This window comes from Spermophilus citellus (genome assembly GCF_964194105.1).
Source record: "Spermophilus citellus genome assembly, chromosome: 8".
Taxonomy (NCBI): Eukaryota; Metazoa; Chordata; class Mammalia; order Rodentia; family Sciuridae; genus Spermophilus; species Spermophilus citellus.
Window position 1 is genome coordinate 133,417,539 of NC_138189.1, and position 20,784 is coordinate 133,438,322.

At 38.8% G+C, this 20,784-nt stretch overlaps 1 protein-coding gene across 1 annotated transcript in view; it reads left to right on the top strand.

Moving 5' to 3' along the window:
• Positions 1 to 20,784, top strand: part of TTC29 (tetratricopeptide repeat domain 29) — a gene marked incomplete at both ends in the record, with an annotated part of 222,133 nt that overhangs the window by 31,075 nt on the left and 170,274 nt on the right. Inside the window, 2 exons of the mRNA XM_081303697.1 lie at positions 5,991 to 6,214; positions 11,092 to 11,277. Of these exons, the coding sequence (XP_081159823.1) occupies positions 5,991 to 6,214; positions 11,092 to 11,277 (410 nt within the window). The remainder of the gene's footprint in view (positions 1 to 5,990; positions 6,215 to 11,091; positions 11,278 to 20,784) is intronic.

The window sequence follows — 20,784 nt, forward strand, 5'->3', positions numbered from 1 at the left end:
AATAGAACGTTGTAAGAATGGGCAGGAGGAAAAGAGGAGGAAAAGCAACAATAGTTGATGTCCCAGGAGGCAATCTGGGAAGTGGAAAGAATTCACAATCCGAAGACGTCAAAGAGGGTTGGGTGTGAATCACAACTCTGCCATTTATTAGCTTATGTGGTTTGGGGCAGTTCACAGCCTCACTGATCGCTGGAGAGAGGTGTGTGTGTGTGTGTTTTGTTATTGTTGTTTGTTTGTTTTTAAATCTGTATAAATTAAAGTAGTACTTAACACAGTTGTGGAGTGAGTTAGAAGTGATATTTACACAGTGCCTGACACATTGTGGGAGTTCCGAAAATAGTAGCTATTGAAGGAGGAATTTAAAATCCATGTCATATTTCTGTGCCTGTAGACCAGCACACCCCGCATTTCCCAGCACCTCCACACATTCAGCTGCTATGAAGCTCGAGCCGGATTGTTGAATTTTGTTGTCAGTTTCTAGATGTTTTTAAAAACTTGTCATTTTTTTAGGGAAATTTTGATATAAACTATGATAGTTTTAGCAAAATTTCTTGAACAATGCCTTTAAAAGGCAGTAAAACCTGTATGAAATGTGCAACTCCCTTATTCTATCTTAAGTCTGTTCTCCAGCTGCTTCCCTGATCCCAATGCAGCCTGAGGTACCTGCTGAGGTAGAGATCTTCCTCACGATGTAGATTTATGGATGCCCAGAGTGTCTATCAATGTCCCCACTCCTACTTTTGTGAGTGATATATATATATATATTTTTTTTTTCTGTCAGAACCCTCCCCAAATCCCATCATAGTAAATTTCTTCATAATTTTTAACAGAATTCTTAATTTTCATCTTGTAGGGCAGTTTAGAGTCAAAGAAATTGTTCTTCTTCTGATGCTTAAAAGCAACATCTTAATTTAGACTAAATTTAATGTATAAATGAAACCAAAGACTAAAATCTTTACGTCCAAATGGAATAACAATTTAAATAATGAATTTGGATCTTGTTTACATTTCTATTTATTTTCCTCTTCATAAAGAAAGTGAATTTCAACTGTGGTTGTCTCTTAAGAAATAAAAAATCTGAGAAATCCAAATATAATAATGAAAATTGCCATGTATTTTTGTTTTCCAAGAATCAATTCATTTTAATAAATTAAGATATTCAGATTAAATAATTTGCCTTACTTTAAAGGTTTAGTAGAAACCTATTTAGTAAATAACTATGATTCTTTCTTGCTCTCAAATATTACTCATGAGGCTTAATGGCTTACAGGTGCATTTGTACATGCATATAGGTGTGTACAAAATAGAAATGGTGTCAATAAAGTTATATATACATATTTAAACATATTCTTATTTGGTATATCTTCTGCAAAAAAAATGACCTTTTCAAAAAAATTACTAGAAATCTTTAAAAATCAATGCTATATATCGTTTGCATTTTGAAGCTGAAAGATATGTTGGAAATACTCCTAGTCCAGCTTCTTCTGAATCACTTAGTGTTCTTTGGTCAAAAGGCAATGAAACCCCATTCTGACTAAATTAAGTGGAAATGATTTTATGGAAAGGATGTTAGGTGACTGGTGGAATGTGGGGGAGAACCTAGCTCAGAAGAAGTGGACAAGACACAGGCCCCTTGCATGGATGTAGGTAGGAAGACTACTGGAGAATCTTGTCCAGTCCAGCTGCCCAGGGCTCCTGCCTCTCCCACACCTGTGCTGCTTGCCTCAGCATTCCAGCTCATGGGAAAGACTGAGTCTCCCTCTAATTTGGGTCAATAATCTACCCCCTGACTAGGGAGTCCTTGAATTCCTATCCCACGTATAAGGCTGGCTAGTTGCAGAAGTATTTCAGGTGTGCCAAGGCAGAAGTAGGGCTCCATGCTGGATGGGCCAGATCCCCCTTCATTTCCCATGTGAAGGCAGAAGGATCTGGAGAGTGATTTTCTACATCTCTGTCTGGATTAGGGTTAGAACTGAGATGACCTCCCAACTGTTCTGCCCAGTGCATATTTTCATTGTTTGAAGTCACTGTTTAACTTTTACTTCGTGGTCCTTTTCTTTATTTTTGCTGCAGCAGGCTTTCTTCACTCGTAGGAAAACATTCTGGCAGCCAATGCATGAGCATCTGAAGTTGGCATTGTTCCTCTGAAGCAAGGTTAGGTTTCCAGGCTGTGTCGTCAGAGGCCTTCCACGTCACCCCACAAACTGCCTTCTGGGGGACCACTTGCAAGAACCCTTGGGTACTCCCAAACTCAAGCTATCTGAATCCAAATTCATTATCTTTCCCAGTAGCAAATGTTGCCCTCTTTAGCAAATTACCAATTACTCATTACTCAATCAGAAAACCTGGTCATCGTCCAAGCTCCTTCCTGTCCTTCACCTCCAACAGCCATTCAGCCACCAAGTACTCAATATTTTTATCTTCTAAGTATTTTTTGGATCCACCTAACCCTACTTAGCCCCCTGCCTGTACCCCAGTTCCAGCCCCCGTAGCCTCTTCCGTCCACGGCCACCTGAGTTTCCCATCTTTTCTCCCTACTCCCAGTTTCACCCTCCTCCCATCCCTTCTCTTGGATCAGGTGTGAATTCCAGAGTCACAAACTCAAGGATGCTAAATTGAAAGTCTTTATTTTTTTATAACTTAATTTTAATTCCTGGCCCTGAGCCTTGATCCTCCCTAGTGTAAAAATCCAATCTTGTCACTCTTAGGTAGTCAGTCCAATTCCACAATTTCTCAGGTTGCTCAAGATTCTAAAACATCTTCCTCCTCACCCTATCTTCCAATACAGAAACAGCATTGTACTGAAGGGGGCTGAAGGAAGTAGAGTTACTAGATTTAGCAAATAAAAATACATGAATTGAATTTCACTTTCAAAAAACCAGGTGGGGTGTGTGTGTGTGTGTGTGTGTGTATGTCCCATGAAATACTTAGGGGATTCTAATACTAAAAAGAAAATCATTTGTAATTTATATGACATTCAAATTGAACTGAGCATTCTGCATTTTATCTGTCAATGTGGGGAGCAGGCAGGGTAACGGCATATGACAGAATTTACTTTCAGATTTTCATGGAGGAACTTGTCATTATCACTGTTTTGCCCATCCAGTCCCCAGTCCTCTTTCTTCTTTGCTTACACAGCTCAAATTGGGTTGAGACATCACTGTGCCCAAGAGGAGTCAGGCCATTTGGGTTTCCAGACTCCTTGCAGCAAAGGGAGAGTGGGATGTCATATGACACAGTTCTAGACAAAGGGTCCAAAAGTAGAAATCTGCTAGGAGTTACGGGAATGATTCTGTTTTTCCCCAAAATAAGGAAAGACACAGTCAATGCCCCCTCACATTCTACTTTCTTCTTGAAAGTGAACATGGTCTCTGGAGCCCTAAGGCCACTAGCAGGGAACAAGAAGGAGAGAAGGTCGGGATAATCCCAGGGACCTTGATCTTGAACTTGTCAGTCCAGTGAGCCAGGTAACCTTGGCTGCCTAAGATTAGGCAAAAAGTAGATTCTCTATTTTCAAAATACTGTGATGTGAGTTCTCTCTGACTTATAGCTGAACGTTCGCATCTCTAGGCTGTGGCATCCTGTGCAGGCAACTGTCCCCAGTCCATCCTTGTTTATCAGCTCTGGCAGTATGCTGGCCTGAAGCCTTTCAGAGGCTCCCGGTGCTGCCCATTTCAATCATGGCTGTGCCATCCTTCCAACCCCAGTGAGACTCTCACCATGAGCCTCTCAGCACACATCCCTGGCTAAGGCTGGATAACACAGCGGCAGACACAGTGACCTTCCCCTTCCGTTAGTGTTATCTGTGGAGCCCTCTGAAGAGTTATGACATTTTTTCATAATGTCACACCATTACCACTGAAGAACTGTGGGACATCATGGGGCTGGTTCTGGTTCTCTGGTTCTCTTCTGCCTACAAACCCTTGATGGCTCCCTGCCTTCTTGTGCCCGGTGCATGGGGAGGTGGGCAGTGGGGATGTTGGTAATCTTCCTACCTTCAAGACTCTCACACAAGAAGCAGGTTCCAGTGTCTTCCACACTTAGATCCCACTGAACTTCACAGGTTGCTGGCTTGTTCTTCTCCCCCACCCCTCTGGTATTTGACTGGAATAAAGGGGAGCAGGGAGAACATGGTCTTTCTGTCTCCATTTTCCTCTTCTATTTCAACTAGAGGGACAAACAGGAGAATAAAAAACGGTCACTCCAAAATTTACTCTCCCTGTTTTGAATATTTCTTGGCTCAAACCGAATGGTAGCTGTTGATCTTTTGACCCAGGAATGTGGTTTCCTTACTCTATGAGCTGGTACAACAGACTGGCTGCTGGTGTGGGGGAGCGCTGCTGTTCAGAGTCATTCCTTCCAGATGCCTTTTCTCAAAAGCAGTCACACCCTGTCCATTGGGACTCAGCCTTTCCAGGACTCTCCATCACTCTTTGCTTTGAGTCTGAGTTTCTTACCATTGCTTTACCATGAGGTCTCTTCATTGTCTGGATCCCACTTAAAAATAGATACATAAAGACAAAAATAAAAGCCTCCATATCTCCGACTCTCCACTCACCACTCTTGATTTCTACCCAAGTAGATTCGCGGAATGAGAAATTCTTGGCAAATGGAACCTGGGCAGTTTTTCTGTGGAAACTCCACAGGTGAATCGAATGGCAGCCAGGAGCTTCACATTCCCGCAGCATTTTCACTTAATTTCATCTTGTTCCTGAAAAAATCCTGCGATGTAGGAAGGGCAGATATGAATGTGTATATTTTACAATTGAGAAGAAATGAAGACCAGGGAGGTTGGGACAAATGGGTATTCTGACTAATTCTGAGCTCTTCCCAGTCTACACTGAAATTTTTATTGCCAATAGTATCATATATCAGTTTTTCTAAATATTGAGTTCTCGGGGTTTTTTTTCAAAAGCTTATATATATATATATCATATATATCTTTCTATTAATTTTCTATATTATTAATATATATTGCTATCTGGTTGTTCTTTTTGATAGGTGAATAGCCACCACATACCATAATTTTGTATATTTCTTATGTAGACATTTTCAGTCATTATTTTTCATTTCTTAATTATGGGATTGTGTTTTCCCACTAGAATGCCAACTTCACAAGAATACTGAGTGTTTAGAACACTGGATGGTACTTAGTAGGAAATGCAATAGTGATTCATTGAATGAGTAGATGAACTATCCTCTGTCAATGTCCTTGCATATGGTTTATTATTAAAGTTAGGATTTGTATTCATCATTGTTTTTTGAGCTGGGATATTGCTATTACCCAGGGTGGTCTCACACTCCTGAGCTCAAGTGTTCCTCCTACTTCAGCCTCCTGAGTTCTGAAACTAAGCAATGAATTAGCAAAACCAATAACTTAATTCTACCTGAAAATAATTTTATATATATATATATATATATATATATATAAATGTATGTAAAGTTTATATCAGTATATATGATGATATGTATATATAGCGATAGAGTTCAATAAATCATTATGTATGAATGAATGAATGAATGAATGATCAACTTCCATAACATACAACAAAACTGCCAAATACAGGGAGGATGTTGCTTTGATATTAAATAGCAAATGTGATCTTTGCCCGGCTTATTGTACTTTTCTGATTGGATGGGTTGGCTTGTTTGGGTGGAAGGCTGGTGTATCCAGTATTTTTTAATACTGTCAGTGAACTAGCTTATTGTCCTTATCAAAGAGAGCCCAGCTCTGGAACGGATATATTTATAATGCAATTTCATTAAAATTACTGTATTTAGATAGCTTCTGGCATCTTTCATTAAACTGAAGTAGTTCAATTATAAGTGTCTGAGGCAAAGATCTTTTGATAGTTTTCAGTGCTTTCACTGAGGGGAAGAAAAAAAAAAGAAAGAAACACTGTTCAGCCTTTAATTATCAGAGAATGAAAACACGGGGCAGATTGAAAGGACTAAAACGAGGCATTGAGCTTTCTGATTCTTATTCCCAGCTACAGGAACTCGTACAAGAAGAACATCTGCGTGGACATGCTGCGGGAGGGTTATCACGAGTCCTTCACTGAGCTCTTTGCTCTGATGGAGCAGTGGGAGACCCTGAGGGTGGCTGCACGACGCAGGTCCATCTTCTGGACACAGAAGCCCCTGGAGGATCAGCTAGATAAACTAGATTACTTATACCACCACCTGACCAGGGCCGAGGCCACCGAGAGGAAAGGTAGGTGGAGAGAGGGTGGGCAGGTCCCCTAGGGAAGGTTCCAGATTGTCTCCTGCGTGCACAGGAAACATTGAGACAACTTAGCCCAGGTCTCTCTAGTCAACTAAGCATATTTATGGGACAAATAATAGGGACCACTGAATGAAGAGGCAGCCCAGACGTAGGGTCTCCTGGTGATGTCACTCCAAGCCGGGAAGACAACCATGGCACCTGATGACATCTTCTAGAACTTTCCAACAGATATAAATCTCTCAGATCATGAATTATTAACGTTTACATGATTTAGCCTTATCTGCCTATTGACTTTTGCTAAGGAGATACTTTGGAACAGCACTGTCGCTTCAAAATGATACCGATTTTCCAGAATTTATGTAAATAAGCTTTGAAGTTTTTTCTCATGACATGTTACTTGAATCAGAAATTTTATATTAGGGAATACTGAGAAGATACAAAGTACCTGCAATTCACAATCGTGGTTAAAATTGTTAATTTTATACTTTCCATGGAATAATTTCTAATAATTCCTTTTTTTTTGGTATTCTAATATTTTCCAGAAAGTTATATGTCAAGAATTGGAGAAAATATTTTCATCTCTATTATCATTATATTGGTATTGTTATAAATATTTTTCAGTCACATGTTTAAGAATTGATCATTTTAATTGGTCACTTATAATTAAAGAAAAAAATGGAAGTCCCAGATTTTGGCATATAAATTTGGTGTTCTAAATTATTCGTTTCTTCAACATTTTGGGTGAAAACATGATAGAACTCAAAATAAAATAAAATAAAGTCTTGGGCCTTGACATGACAGTGTTTCATTTCAGACCATTTTTGGGTATCGGACAAATTTCTGTTAGCCCCCCAGCTTCTATAGAGCCATCTGATGAGACGGGGGCAGCCACAGAGGCAGCCATAGTCTCCCAGCTTCTAGAGTAAAGTCCCATCAAGGTGTGACCTGACTTAAGACGACAAGATGTCCAAACTGTGAATAGCACATCAAGCAAATTAGGGTGGAGGGGGTGGCGGGGTTGAGATGGGACTGGGTTATTTACACCATGAAAAGTATTCAAATGCCGGGTTGACTTTAAAATGGAGTCTGTTGGTGAACTTTAAAATGTGATTTATATAATTTCTCAAGAAATTAACTATCGGGAATAAAATATACTTTTGTGAAAAACCTGCATTCCCATGTCAGCCCCAAATTCTGAAGTGATACTGATGCTGGAAGCACAACTGGTCAAGATAAAACCCTCCCAGTAGCCACTTTTCCAAGTTGAATTCCATCATATTCACTGTGTGAGTTGGGGGCTTTCATTTGAGCAGCATAAATATGAGCAAAAACTCTGCCTTGTCATAAAGTGTCACAGGTGAGTCAACTTGTCATAAAGGCTTCTGTAATGATAAAGAAACCAAAATACCAAATAGTTTGCTTGAAGGTAGAACACATTTTAATTTCTAATCTTTCATTTAAAAAAATCGTAACTATACATAAAAATAAAAATATTCCTCCAATTTGAAACTCATGAAATCCCAATTTCATTATAGACAAAGTCTTGCACAAGTGGTCAGTCATGAAAGGAAATATTTTCTTCACAGAGCGGTTTATCACATATTCATGGTAACTAAGGTTGCATTTGTTAAATGGGGCAAAATTACTTCTTGTTCAGCCTAAATGGTCTGTAGAGTTCTTTCCTAAAAACTGCAGTGGCTTTTGCCTAGTTGAAATACAGAAAATTAGAAATGTTGCAAAAAAAGTTTAGTGGAAATAAATTCAGTTGAATAACATGTAAGCATTTATATGGTCCTTTGTAAAGAAGGTGTGTAATTTTTTCTTACAGTCAACACATGAACTTAATTGAGGGAAAATTGTGATTTGAAGAAGGAATGCCCCATAAAAATGAGATACACATTTTTGTTTTTAATAACTTGAGTTAATCCTAATCTTAAAACATACACATGTACATGGGCAAGTGTGTGTATATATGTGTGTGTGTGTATGTATGTATGTGTGTGCATATATATGTGCATGTGGGTATATATATATATATATATATATATATATATATATATATATATACACATGTATCCAAAACATAGAAATCTGTGAATAGCATCTCAAGGTTCCATCCCATATGGTGGGGGAGAGGGGTCTGAAACAATTATCCTAAAATAATGTGTCTCTGAGAAACCTCATTGCTTCTCATTGGAAAGACCATCGCTCTAGGGTCACAATGAAGTTCATTTAATCAAAACTATGGCACTAACAATAGTCGTCTCAGGTCACTTCTGTCTCTTGAGATTTACAGAGCAGTAATCTAGAGTTATTTAAATAACTTTAACAAAATATCACTTGCTGTTTTAGAGCAAAGTTGTGTTTAAAGTAAGCCAGCCATTTCTTATTGAATGATTTTCCACTCCTGGAAGGGTTTCTTTGTCCCTGGCACATTTTCTGTTTATCCATTGCTGTGAATCATCTTCGTACCATCTGTATGTAACATTATGATTAAGATCTTGAGCCCCATGGGGTTGGGGAAGAGATGGCAATAATGGTAATGGGTAACTGAATCAATAGATAATTCCAACATTATTTACGCTTGACTTTTAAGTTATTGCCAAGAGTTGAGCAGCAATTTTTTTCCAGTAATATTTGTTTAATATACATAAAGTGTGTTCTAATCAAGCAAAGCTCCAAAATATATTATAAGTTTTATGCAAAGACAAACAAAAACAAAAAATTATCTGGTAAAATAAGTTTGGTGAACTATCATTGAAGTTAAGAAGGTTGATTTATCTCGGGACTTATTAGAGCTCTTTTCATGCTTACATATATTGTGTGTATACTTCTGAAATTTATTTCATTATGGAATCTCTTCTTTAGAGAGCATAGTGTTTAAGTAACAGACCAACAATAAAATTGATTTTCATCTTCTGAATATACTTACTGACAATTCAAGAGAGTGATCTACAAGCAAGGAAAAAGGCTACTTAGAATGTAAAGTATACATACGACAAACAGAAAAATAGCTTAGCTGAGAAGTAATCTTTCAATATGGTATCTTAATAACTTATGTAAGTATAGCTCATTGTCTTTTTAAAAAAACATTGCTTATGACATGTTGGGAATATTTTTATATTAATGTTTATTTACTGAAAAATAGAAAAATTATTGCAGGATTATGTATATAGTTTTAAAATTTTATATAAAATATTCTTTATATAAAATATTTTATTTAAGTAGAGTATATGAAATTCTTTACTCAATCCAAAAAGAATAAAACTCTCTAATTAGTAAATATGACAAAGAAATATGAAATATTAAGAAATAGACTTGCATGGTCTATTTACATTGGATGAATAAATATATACATAAGAGGTGTAAGTGAAGGAATGGCACGGGTTTTAAAAATTTCTGTTGAAACACTGGATGACTTATTTATAGTTCTTGACAACCACCTTGTATTTAGCTTGTTTCACTTTTCTGAGCCTTTGGATTTAATCTTAGAGATTCATTAATATGCAATATTCATTATTTTTTTAAAAGAGAGAGTGAGAGAGGAGAGAGAGAAAGAGAGTGAGAGAGAATTTTTAATATTTATTTTTTAGTTCTCAGCGGACACAACATCCTTGTTTGTATGTGGTGCTGAGGATCGAACCCGGGCCGCATGCATGCCAGGCGAGCGCGCTACCGCTTGAGCCACATCCCCAGCCCAATATTCTTCATTATTGTAATACCTTCAGGAACAAATAGGCTGACTCTTCTGGTAGTAGTGAGCAATTGCATCAATGAATTCTACTCCACAATCACTGTTATAAAAAAAAGTTTTAGAACAGTAACTCAGGCCACTACCTATTTACAAGTGTGCTTTCAGAATAAATGCAAAAAGACAGAAAGATTATAAATTTGTTCACATTCACCATTTGAGAGGGGTTTATAGGACTGCTTTTTTTAAAAAAGTTTTTTTTTTTTGTAGTTGTAGATGGACAGCATGCCTTTATTTTATTTGCTTACTTTTATGTGGTGCTGAGGATGGAACCCAGTGTGAGGCAAGCACTCTGCCACTGAGCCACAGCGCCAGCCCCACAGACATTTCTATTACTATGGCAGTGGAGTTTATAAGGAAAAATTCATAATTTATTAACAAACCTTTTTGCATACATATAAGTCAGGGGGGGAGAAACTACAAGGGTTCAAGTAATAAACTAACAACTATCTGAGTAAAAGGAATGCTTAGTATGTATGCATTTTCAGTGGGGAAAAAATACCCAGAATATTGAAGCATAGAAGTCTGCTCTTTCTTAACACTGTCAGAAAAACCTATGTTGCTAGAAACTTTATCAGAAAACGTGTACAGCTTACAGAGGTATCCTGATCATCATTTCTTATATCTATCAAACCCTATGATTTTTTTTTCCCTTCAGGGTGAAAACAGTGCAGCATTCCCATTTCCTCTCTGCTTTCTTCATTCACATTATTTTGTCATTTTAATAAGCATTACTTTCTCTGCCATCTCAAAACAATTTTTAAAGCTCCAATGTGAAAAGTACCCAATGACAGTCCTTTCTCCCAGAAAAACTAGGTACCCTGCTAATTGATATTTCCAGTCCATGTCTTACATAAAGTCCCCTATTTAAATCCAAACCATATGTCAATTTCTAGTATGTTGTACATTTCTGGAAAGACTTGTTGATTTGTTTATTTGGATATCCATTAACTTATGTAATTATTTTAATTTTGCATTCAGATTACATTTATAAAATAACCACACTTTTAGCAATAAAATGGGAATAAATGTCACAGCATCGGTTTGCCGTTCCCAAGCATGTGCCATGAGACATCCTCTTTCTAATGTAGTTTGTATTTTTCTCTTTTTGAAGGACACTTTGAAGAAGTGTATAATAACTTGTATGCTCTGGCCTGTTTCTTCGATAACGCTGAAGACAAGTGGGTAAGGAACCACTTCTATGAACGATGTTTTCAGATTGCACAATTGATCAAAATCGACGGTGGGAGGAGAGAGGCCGAGGCGCATGCGCACATGGGCCTTCTCTACGAGGAAGACGGTAAGTGGGTTTTATCAGGATGCAGAGACCAGGCAACCAGAAAGCAGGTGGGAGCTGAGAAAAAGACTTGAGTTCAAGATGCAGATTATTGAGGTCAAAGAGCAAAGACGCATGACTCACAGACCCAGCTTATTCTTTATAGCATTCCTTGCTCGGCTCCTGTCTGGGTAACTCAGCCTGGAGTTCCCAGCAGCATTCTCACAGAGAGAAAGTACCTCCCCACTACACGTACACACACACACACACACACACACACACACGGAAACACACATCCCTCAGTCCACAAGTTGCAATTTTTTTTTTCTTTCATGACAGGCCTCTCTGTTCATTTTTAACTTGATTTCTCATATATGAAAATTCTTGAGAAAAAAAATGAAATGTGCACTTCATGATTTTCCTAGTGTCCTACTCCCCTATGTAAAAGTCCCAAAACTATATAACTTGGATACCACCCTACCATAATTTTACAATAATTTCTGAAGGAAATATTCCTTTAAATATAAGTTCATACTTAATAGTTTTATCTTATGACAAGCCAAAGTCTAAAACAACAACAAAATAGTCAGAAACAGATCTTGTGTAGTGATCAATCAAGGATTCAAATAGGGATTTAAGAATTAAAATTATCTATGTGAAAAATAGTATGTAGATACTGTGTGTATTATCTAATATATGTGTGAAGAAGAAAATATTTTATCATGAATATGCTATTTAGTCTCTAAAAAAAAATCTGTCTTGTTTTCCATAAAAATTTTGACTATGGAAAAACACTTAAATTTTTAAAATATTTATTACTTTGTGTCTAGAATTACATAGGACTTTGACCAATTCTTTCAGATTTTTTAAATTTCTAAAAGGTTTCTGTGCTCCAGGAAGTTGCGGTTGATGAGATTTTAACTCCAACCCTGGTAGGTTCTAGAAGGTAGTCAGGCCTACCTCTCATGACAGACACAGACATGCCAGAAAAATAGAGCAGAGTAAAAGATCATACAGACTGGATTCAGGGAAGGCCTGACAGAGTCGGGAGGATCAGGCTCTGGACTTGAAAGATAGGTTGAATTTAGGCAGATAAAGAAATAGGAATGTATTCAGTAAAAGCAAACAACATACACTGGAGCATAATTGAGAAAGGGGCAGGAGGAGTAACCTGCTTACAGTGGAAAGTTTATTTTTGAGCCATGCTGGGAAGTCATGGGAAAGGTGAAATAAAGATACCTTGGTGTTAGGAGCTTGGATTTAGTTTCTGCACATTCAGGGTAAGGACAGGAGAGTGAAATGTCTATCTACGATGCAAACTGTGCCAGGAGCGGAAAGAGGAAGGGGGATGGCTAAGAAGCTGCAACAGTCATGGAGCTCAAAAGAAAGAGTGCAGAAATATTTAAGGGAAACATATGGAAGTGTTCTATTGCAGCACCACCTATAATATCTCAAAATAGAGGATTAGTTAAATAGATGAAGCAACTTCCAGGCAACAGAGTTCCATGCAGTCATGAGATTACAAATTAGAGCAAAATTCATTTATTCATTGAACAAATACTGATTTAGAACCTAGCGCCAGGGGATAAAACAGTGTACAAGGCAAAGTCCCTGCCTTCGAGGAACTCAACCACTTCTCCATGTACAGTTTAGTAGTATATTCCCATTGTTAGGCAACCAATCTCCAGAACTTTTTCATCTTGCAAAACGGAAACTCTGTGCCCATTAAACAAATCCCCATGTCCCTCTCCTTTTGATTTTTTAAAATCTCTATGCATTTCTATTAGAGGACTTATAAATTGCTTACTTGATTCATTCATCTGTTCATTCACTCATTCAATACATACCGGAGTGTTCCCTGGTCCTATCGTTAGTAACCATGGTACCGTGGCTGCCCGTATCATCTTAGTGGCAGACATACAGTGGCAGAGAGCAGGGACGAGCTGGGAGATGTGATCTGTGTGGGGCTGTGGTGACACATTACTCACAAGTCTTTGGCTTGCTCTCATTTGGGTGCCCCACCGTACAGCATGATAAAATGCATCCATGTTCCATAGTAAATAGATTGCTTTAAAATACTGGAAAGACTTCTGAAATTATTTTTAGAGTGGGTGACTTCGTTTTGAAACTACGTTTTGTCAGATCTAAAAATTTTCCATATGCTCTTAAACAGTGCGGAGGCCCCAGAACCAGGCCTGACTGATAAAACCACAGAGTCAGTGTTGATGAATATTCTAGGGATTGCCTTTGAGTCTATGATATGCCTGGTGATGGTAAATATCATCTGTGTAGCTGCTGTAATCTGTGGAAGAATTTTCACAAGAAGTATAGGGACATCAAGAATATGTGGCTAGGGGCTGGGGCTGTAGCCCAGGGGCAGAGTGCTTGCCTAACATGTGAGGCACTGGGTTGGATCCTTAGCACCACATAAAGACAAACAAATAAAATAAAGGCACTACAAAAATAAAAAATTAAAAGAATATGTGGGTAGAATAGAGGGGGACTCACCTGGCGATAGGATTCCCACTGAGGAGATGGTGGTGTAGCTTCCGCTTATCAGATCTGATTGGTCCAGACAAGTGAACGGAGGCCCCACAGCAACAGCTAGGCAGCAGCTGTGCTGGGGGCAGGTGGCAGCATCCCGATACCACGGGTGCCCCCATTCAGGTTAAAAGAGGATATTAGCCAGCAGATGGCAATGGGCAGGTTTTCAGGGCCTGACCAAATAGGCTGTAGTCCAGGGCAGGGCTCCAGCTCCCTCGGGGAACTGTAGAGCAAATGAGGAACAGAAGCAGAAGCCATTTTCACAGAGCTGGGCACATGGTTGCAGTCAAGGGTAATGTTCAACCCATTGGCACAAATGTGACCAGCCCTCACACAGACGCCCCTGGCAGGTCCTTCGGCACAGCAGACAGATAAACTATATTAGAAAGAAGATGTCTCACAACCTGCTGGAGATGGGGTCCTACCACACTTGACTCAAGGGATGGCGGCCTCATTTTTTCAGACCTGTAGAGCAACAGTAGGCATGGAGTAGTCGTGGACTGACAGACACAGGCTGTAGCAAATCACAGGCTGTGTCTTCTTTTAGAATTCTGAGGACCTTATGGGCAAGACCCATGGGCATGCAGACACTGGATCAATCGGAGATGTGCTCTTTCATTCTGGAGCAGACACATAAATCTAGCAGGACCAGAGACCAGACTCCAGGAGAGGGGACTTTGTAAGAGACATGACTAAGGAAGCATAAGCTCCTTCCCTGCCATGGTCTGAGGCCAGGACACAGTATGAAGCTGATGTGGCTGAACCTTCACTTCAGTCCTATCCTGCCAGGTCAGCAATAGAGGATCGGTGTAGTACTGGAACTTGGGGCAGTAATTCACTTTTCCTCTCAGTAGAGTGCCTATCCCATCCTGGGTAAGTCCTTTCAAAATCACAAAAAATGAGGGATCCCATCCCTAAGCACCTTAACCTCCCACTGCTCAGTATTTTTCAGAGTTAGTTCCTGTTCACAGTCGCTACCTGCTGAAGTCCAGCCACTACAGCACAAGGAGTCTCTTCCTTTTCCAGTTTGAGTCTCTGACCTATCCCTAGATAGATCTAGTCAAGTCCCTTAATTTGCTTCCAGAAGGCCATGGTGTGTGCCTGGTAGTGGCCTGGGACAACTGCCATTGCTAGCAAGAGAACTGGGTACAACAGCAGACCAACAGCAGCAGCACTGCTCCGGGAGAACTCAGGAACAGAATCAGGAGCGCAGCTCTCCCAGTGTAGCATAGGATGCTGTGTGACTAGGGAAATGTCACACTCCTGGTGTGGTCAACACCCAGACGCAATTGTGATGTGACATGGAAAAGTCTTGATACAGTTCTATTCTTCCTGCTCAGCATTCATGATGTGATGCATCCCATCTCTCCTGCCTGATGGACAGTGGGACAGGGAGATGGAAATCTGGGGTGAGACCAAGGCCTTACGGTTGCAGCTGCCGGCTATGGCATACAGATGGCAAGACTTGTCACACAGACTTCCATAGTTTGGGAAGCACCAACCTCACCCCTGTCAGTAGAGGATTGGAGGTCAAGTATTTGCAATGGGTCAAGATTGATTGCCTCAAGCACCGAGCCTGTCTGGTTTCCGTGGAGCTTTGCTAAAGTCCATCTTCTTTTCTGAGAAGCTACTGCCTGGGAGCAGTTCTGGACATGTTAACCCTTTCCTCTTAGATCTGTAAATTCTGCATAAGGAATGCTCTCAGAAGAGTGGAATTGGCACGATGCAAGTCTGATTTCGTGATGTTGAGAACAGATTTGAATAACTTCCCCAGATTGCAAGGGAAAGATGAGGAAATGAAAACAAGGAGGGAAGAGGACAAATAGGGAAATTCCTAAGAAAGAATACACAATAATTAAGCAAAAGCAAATCGGCTTAAAAAAGATTTCTTGGCCCTTAAAAAATCTGAATATGCAAATCAAAATAGCTCTTCAGTCAAAAATAATAAAGAGAAATCCACAGTTCAATAACATCCCAGAAGTTTTTCAATTACTCAGATAAAGACAGAGTTCTACCAGTATCCAAAGAAAAAATACAAATGGCCTACATTGGAACAAGAGTTAAACAAGACTCAGTTTTCTCCACTATAGAGCTACATTCTGAAGTAATAGGAAGGCATTTTAGATATGCAAGTTCAGAAAGCACTATGAGTATAGTTTCCATATATATTCTAAAACTCAACAAGAGACATGTCAAAATTAAGAATTCAAGAATGGGGAAATTCTGACACAAAAGATCTTTGCAGCAAACCCTTACTTAAATCAACATAAAGTTAAATTTTAAAAAATGTGTGTCAATAATATGGGAAGTAGATGATACATGAAAGCATGATTTAAATTTTCTCTTTATGATTTACCATATTTACCAATTTGGCAGTAATGTTGATATTTCTCTAGCATATTTTAAACCTCATATTTTATGAGAAACATTTTAATTAAGCTGTAAAATCATGCAAAAAATGTGGGCAATTACTTATTTAATCTTGGATGAGAAAGACCTTTCAAACGCAAAACAATTGGACAAGGCTTGAAGGAAAGTGATGGGGTTTATTAATGGATAAATATATCCTCTCCCTACTCCAAGTATAGGATGAATTCAAAAGAAATGAAAATCAGATAATAATTGTAAGGACTAATTGGAGAGCAGTGCTTAAATCTGTTCAAATCAGATTCCATTATCTCTCAGAATTAATCTTAACAACTAGTACTGGCAGGCAGGTCAAGTTCAGGTTCTCCTACGGGCTCCAGCCAGCTCCTTTGAGCTTTAGCATGAAGTTCAGAGATGTGATTCCTCAAAACTGAGTCAGAAAGGATGAGAGTTAAGAATTTCAACAGATATGTCATTCCTCCTCCCTTGAGAAGAGGAAGGAGATAGGAAGCCCCTTTATGAAAACATGAGGCTAGAGGAATGGAATTCCCAGAAACAAAAGTGAGAGATTTGATACATAATATTTAAATTAAAGATCTTATACAGTTTAAAACACTGGTAAATATTGGAAACAAACATGATAATAGAGCAATGCCATTTTTATATAAAGAACACATACACATTGATGAGAAAAATCACTCAATGGATAGAGGAACTAAGGAATACAACTTAAAGAAATCCAACCAGATAGTTAACATGAAAAAAAATCCATCATATCAGAGCTGGGGTTGTAGCTCAGTGGTAGAGCGCTTGCCTAGCATGTGTGAGGCACTGGGTTCCATCCTCAGCACCACATAAAAATTAATTTTAAAAAAGGTATTGTGTCCAACTAGCACTAAAAAAAGTTTTAAAAATTGATAATACAAAAGCACAAATTAAGGCATTCTATACATTCTATAATGGTCTAACAATTGTTTATTGTGATCCTATTATGTGTAGGCACTGGGATAAGTGTTAGGAATACATGGCTGAAAAAGATGTTTGTGGCCCCTTTATTCAGGAGCTCACATTTTAATGGAAGAGGCAAGTAGGTTTTTTGGTAATTGCGACAATATAAACACCTGAGAGACTAGGCTCTACTGCACCTAATTCAAATGTGGAGGAATCAAAGTCTGTTTAAGGTAGCTTTTAATGCTTGTGAAACTTTGATAAATTAAGCAACTTTTATACTGGTGGTTCTAGGAAAAATTGGTCTGATATTTCCAGCATACAATTTGGGAATATATAAAAAGAGTTTTTTAAATGCTCAAATTGGCTTTTTTTAATATATAGTTTAGATATGAGGTGTCCCCAGTGCAAGAATGATCAGAGGTGAAATGATTAGGTCATGAGAGAGCCTTAACCTAAGCTGTGGATTGATCCACTGGTGTAGATTAACTGGGCAGTAACTATAGGCAGGTAGTGTATGACTGGAGGAAGTAAGTCACTGGGGGTGTGACCTTGGTGTTCATATTTTTGTCTCTGGTGAGGAAAACTCTCTCCCTCCCCCCCACCTCTCTCTCTCTCTCTCTCTCTCTCTCTCTCTCTCTCTCTCTCTCTCTCCTGTCTGTGATGTCCCAGACAGCTTTCCTCCACCTTGCCCTCTGCCATGATAATCTGCCTTACTTCAGGCCCAGGGCTATGAAGTAGGCTGACAGTGGATTCAACCTTTGAAACTGGGAGCCAAAATAAAACTTTTCCTCCTCTATCTACATTGTTATTGTCAGGTCTTTTGGTCACAAATGATGGAAAAGTTTACTAAATATCCCATAATCCTGTAATTCCACTTCTGAGAAATAATCAGATATGAAGACAAGGGTATCCATAAAGATGGGTTAAATCTTTATATATGTATTATTCATAATAAAAAAAGAGAAACAATAGAATTGATCTATAATAGGGTAATACTTAATTATGGTAATTACACATGATGAACCCTTGCCTGGCCATTTGAAATGTTGTTTTCCAAAAATTAGAAGCAGAAAAGCTGCCATTTATTGAGTGCCACATGTCGGTCATTACGAAAATGTTATATCTGGACAATAGACTTTATCAGCAGTCATTTCTAGGCTGAAGCAAGGAGGTGCAGATGTGTGTGTTCTATTTTTCTGCTATTTTCCCATGGCAGCCATGGAGAACTTCTTTTGAGATGGTGAAGCCACAAGACAGGTCTTGGAGGGGGGCTTCTCCGGAGTCACCAGTCCTCAGTGGACTTACTATGAACAAGAAAATCACTTTGTCTAAAGCCCTGGGATTTTAGGGTCTATTTTGTACCATAGCAGTAAATCTAACTTTGACTAATAAAATCTCCAATGCTTCTATCCCCTTATTGAGGAATTTCAAGAGTTTTGTTAAGAATTTTTGGCAATTTCTTGGAAAGTTTCATATACTAATAGAAGGCTTCCCTTTGGAATGTGGTATCTAACTTCTTTGTGCTTTCCTGAATACTCCCATTTTAATATTTTTAACAAATTGCTCAATTTACTAATATAACTTTGTCTTCCAGAAACTCTATTTTTGATATGGAAAAAAGGATGCATTTAACATTTTTATGTGTTTCTGTATTTTTTAGTGTAGTAGACATGAAATATATTTATACCTAGAAAATAACACAACTTTAAAACTAGCTGATGTAGAATGACTCCATCATAAATCTACAACAATGTATTGCCTACTACAAGGAGACCTAAGGTGTTTTAGGATACCATATTGTTGCTATTCAAAAATGAACTCAAGAGAAAATAGTGATCCCCTTGACTGACCCAGTCTCCCCATGTTTCCTTCTGGGTCAGAGACCCTACCTGATCTTGGAAGTGGGATATACCACTCAAAACATGAACTTTTGACTCAATTCCAAATTCCTGATTTCCTTCACTAAATTCTCCTGGAAGCTCCCTCCAGGCTCCCCCAGTAACCCAACATAGAGAAAGAACCAGTCTTTAGAACAAAGACATCGAAGGGATGGAACAAAATTATTGTGGCTACCAACATTGAACACTGCAAGTAGACATCTCAGAAAGTCAGTCAAATGAAGATATTTAACTGGTCTCTTATAGATGGCTTATCATAGAAATAAGGGGTGGTGTTTGATTTGTTAACCTCAAGGTAGTCCACTCTGAAAATATCTTTCTCACACAGTTCCACTGAATCATACCCAGGCAATAATTCATACGACTAGAAACATCATCTAAATCTCTAGGGACATTCCCACAATAGGCCTCCAGGGCTGAAGAACAGCTTTAGATAGGCTTGTTACTTGAAATTCGCCAAGTGCACACACACCCTTGTGCTCTTGTTGAACCACAGTGCTGTTCAGCCTGTGGAAACATTTGGTGGCCTCAGATCATGCCAGTATTTGCCAAGACTGACAAATAGCCTCAATGTCAAAAGTTCCTATCATTCTGCTCACCACCTGTGTTAGTGGCTCTCCATTGCTGTGACAAGTACCTTAGAAAATCAACTTAGAGGGGGACAGATCCCTTTTGACTCCCAGTTTCAAAGCTTTAAGTCCATGATCATTTGTCTCCCCTACTTCGGGACTGAGATGATACAGAACTTCATATCTAAAAGGTGTGGCAGAGTAAAGCTACTTAGCTTATGACAGCTGGGAAGTAAAGATAGAGAGGCAGGCTAGGGATAAGATATAGTCCCCAAAGACATGCCTCTAAGGACATATTCCCTTCAACTAGGTTCTACATCCATCCTACAGTTTCCATCACTTTCCAGTTAGTCCATTCAGCTAAGAATCCCTCAATGGATTAATCCATTAATGAAGTCAGAGCCTCTTGATCCCACCACTTCTCACAAGCTTTACCTGTTGGGCTACATTGGAGGCCAAGCCTTCAATACTTGAGCCTTTGGGGGATATTCTGTATTCAAACCATAACAACAACTAATGTCTGTGGTCCTCTATATCCTGGTGTTTTGTTTCCTACGTATCTCAGTACCAGGATCTTGATGTGCTGATGGTGGCTGTTTTCAACCTTTTACTTTTCCTCAAAGCATATATGTGATTGTTAACATTGACTTTGAAGTACTTGTATTTAAATAAACCCTTCTCCCCCAAAGCAGAAGTAAACACCACTCCTAATTATGGACTGTGGTTAAAGGAACATAGTCTGAGGATCATATGCTACCTGCATTTCTATAGCCTTTCTCTCCCACCCAGAACATACATTGAAATTCACATGAATTCCTAATTTCAAATTTTAAAAGTTTTATACTTTTTGAAAAGTTGATAATAACAAATTAATATTATATATATATATATTTTTTTTTTAAAGAGAGAGTGAGAGAGGAGAGAGTTAGAGAGAGAGAATTTTTAATATTTATTTTGTAGTTCTCGGCGGACACAACATCTTTGTATGTGGTGCTGAGGGTCGAACCCGGGCCGCACGCATGCCAGGCGAGCGCGCTACCGCCTGAGCCACATCCCCAGCCCAATATTATATATTTTTAAAAAATAAATCATTCAAAATCTTTGGCTGGTTTGTTGTTGTACAGCATTTGTGATGCATTTCAGAACTGATGAGAATACACAGCTATGTCTCAATGGTCATTAGGAGCTGTGGGTTTAGGGTA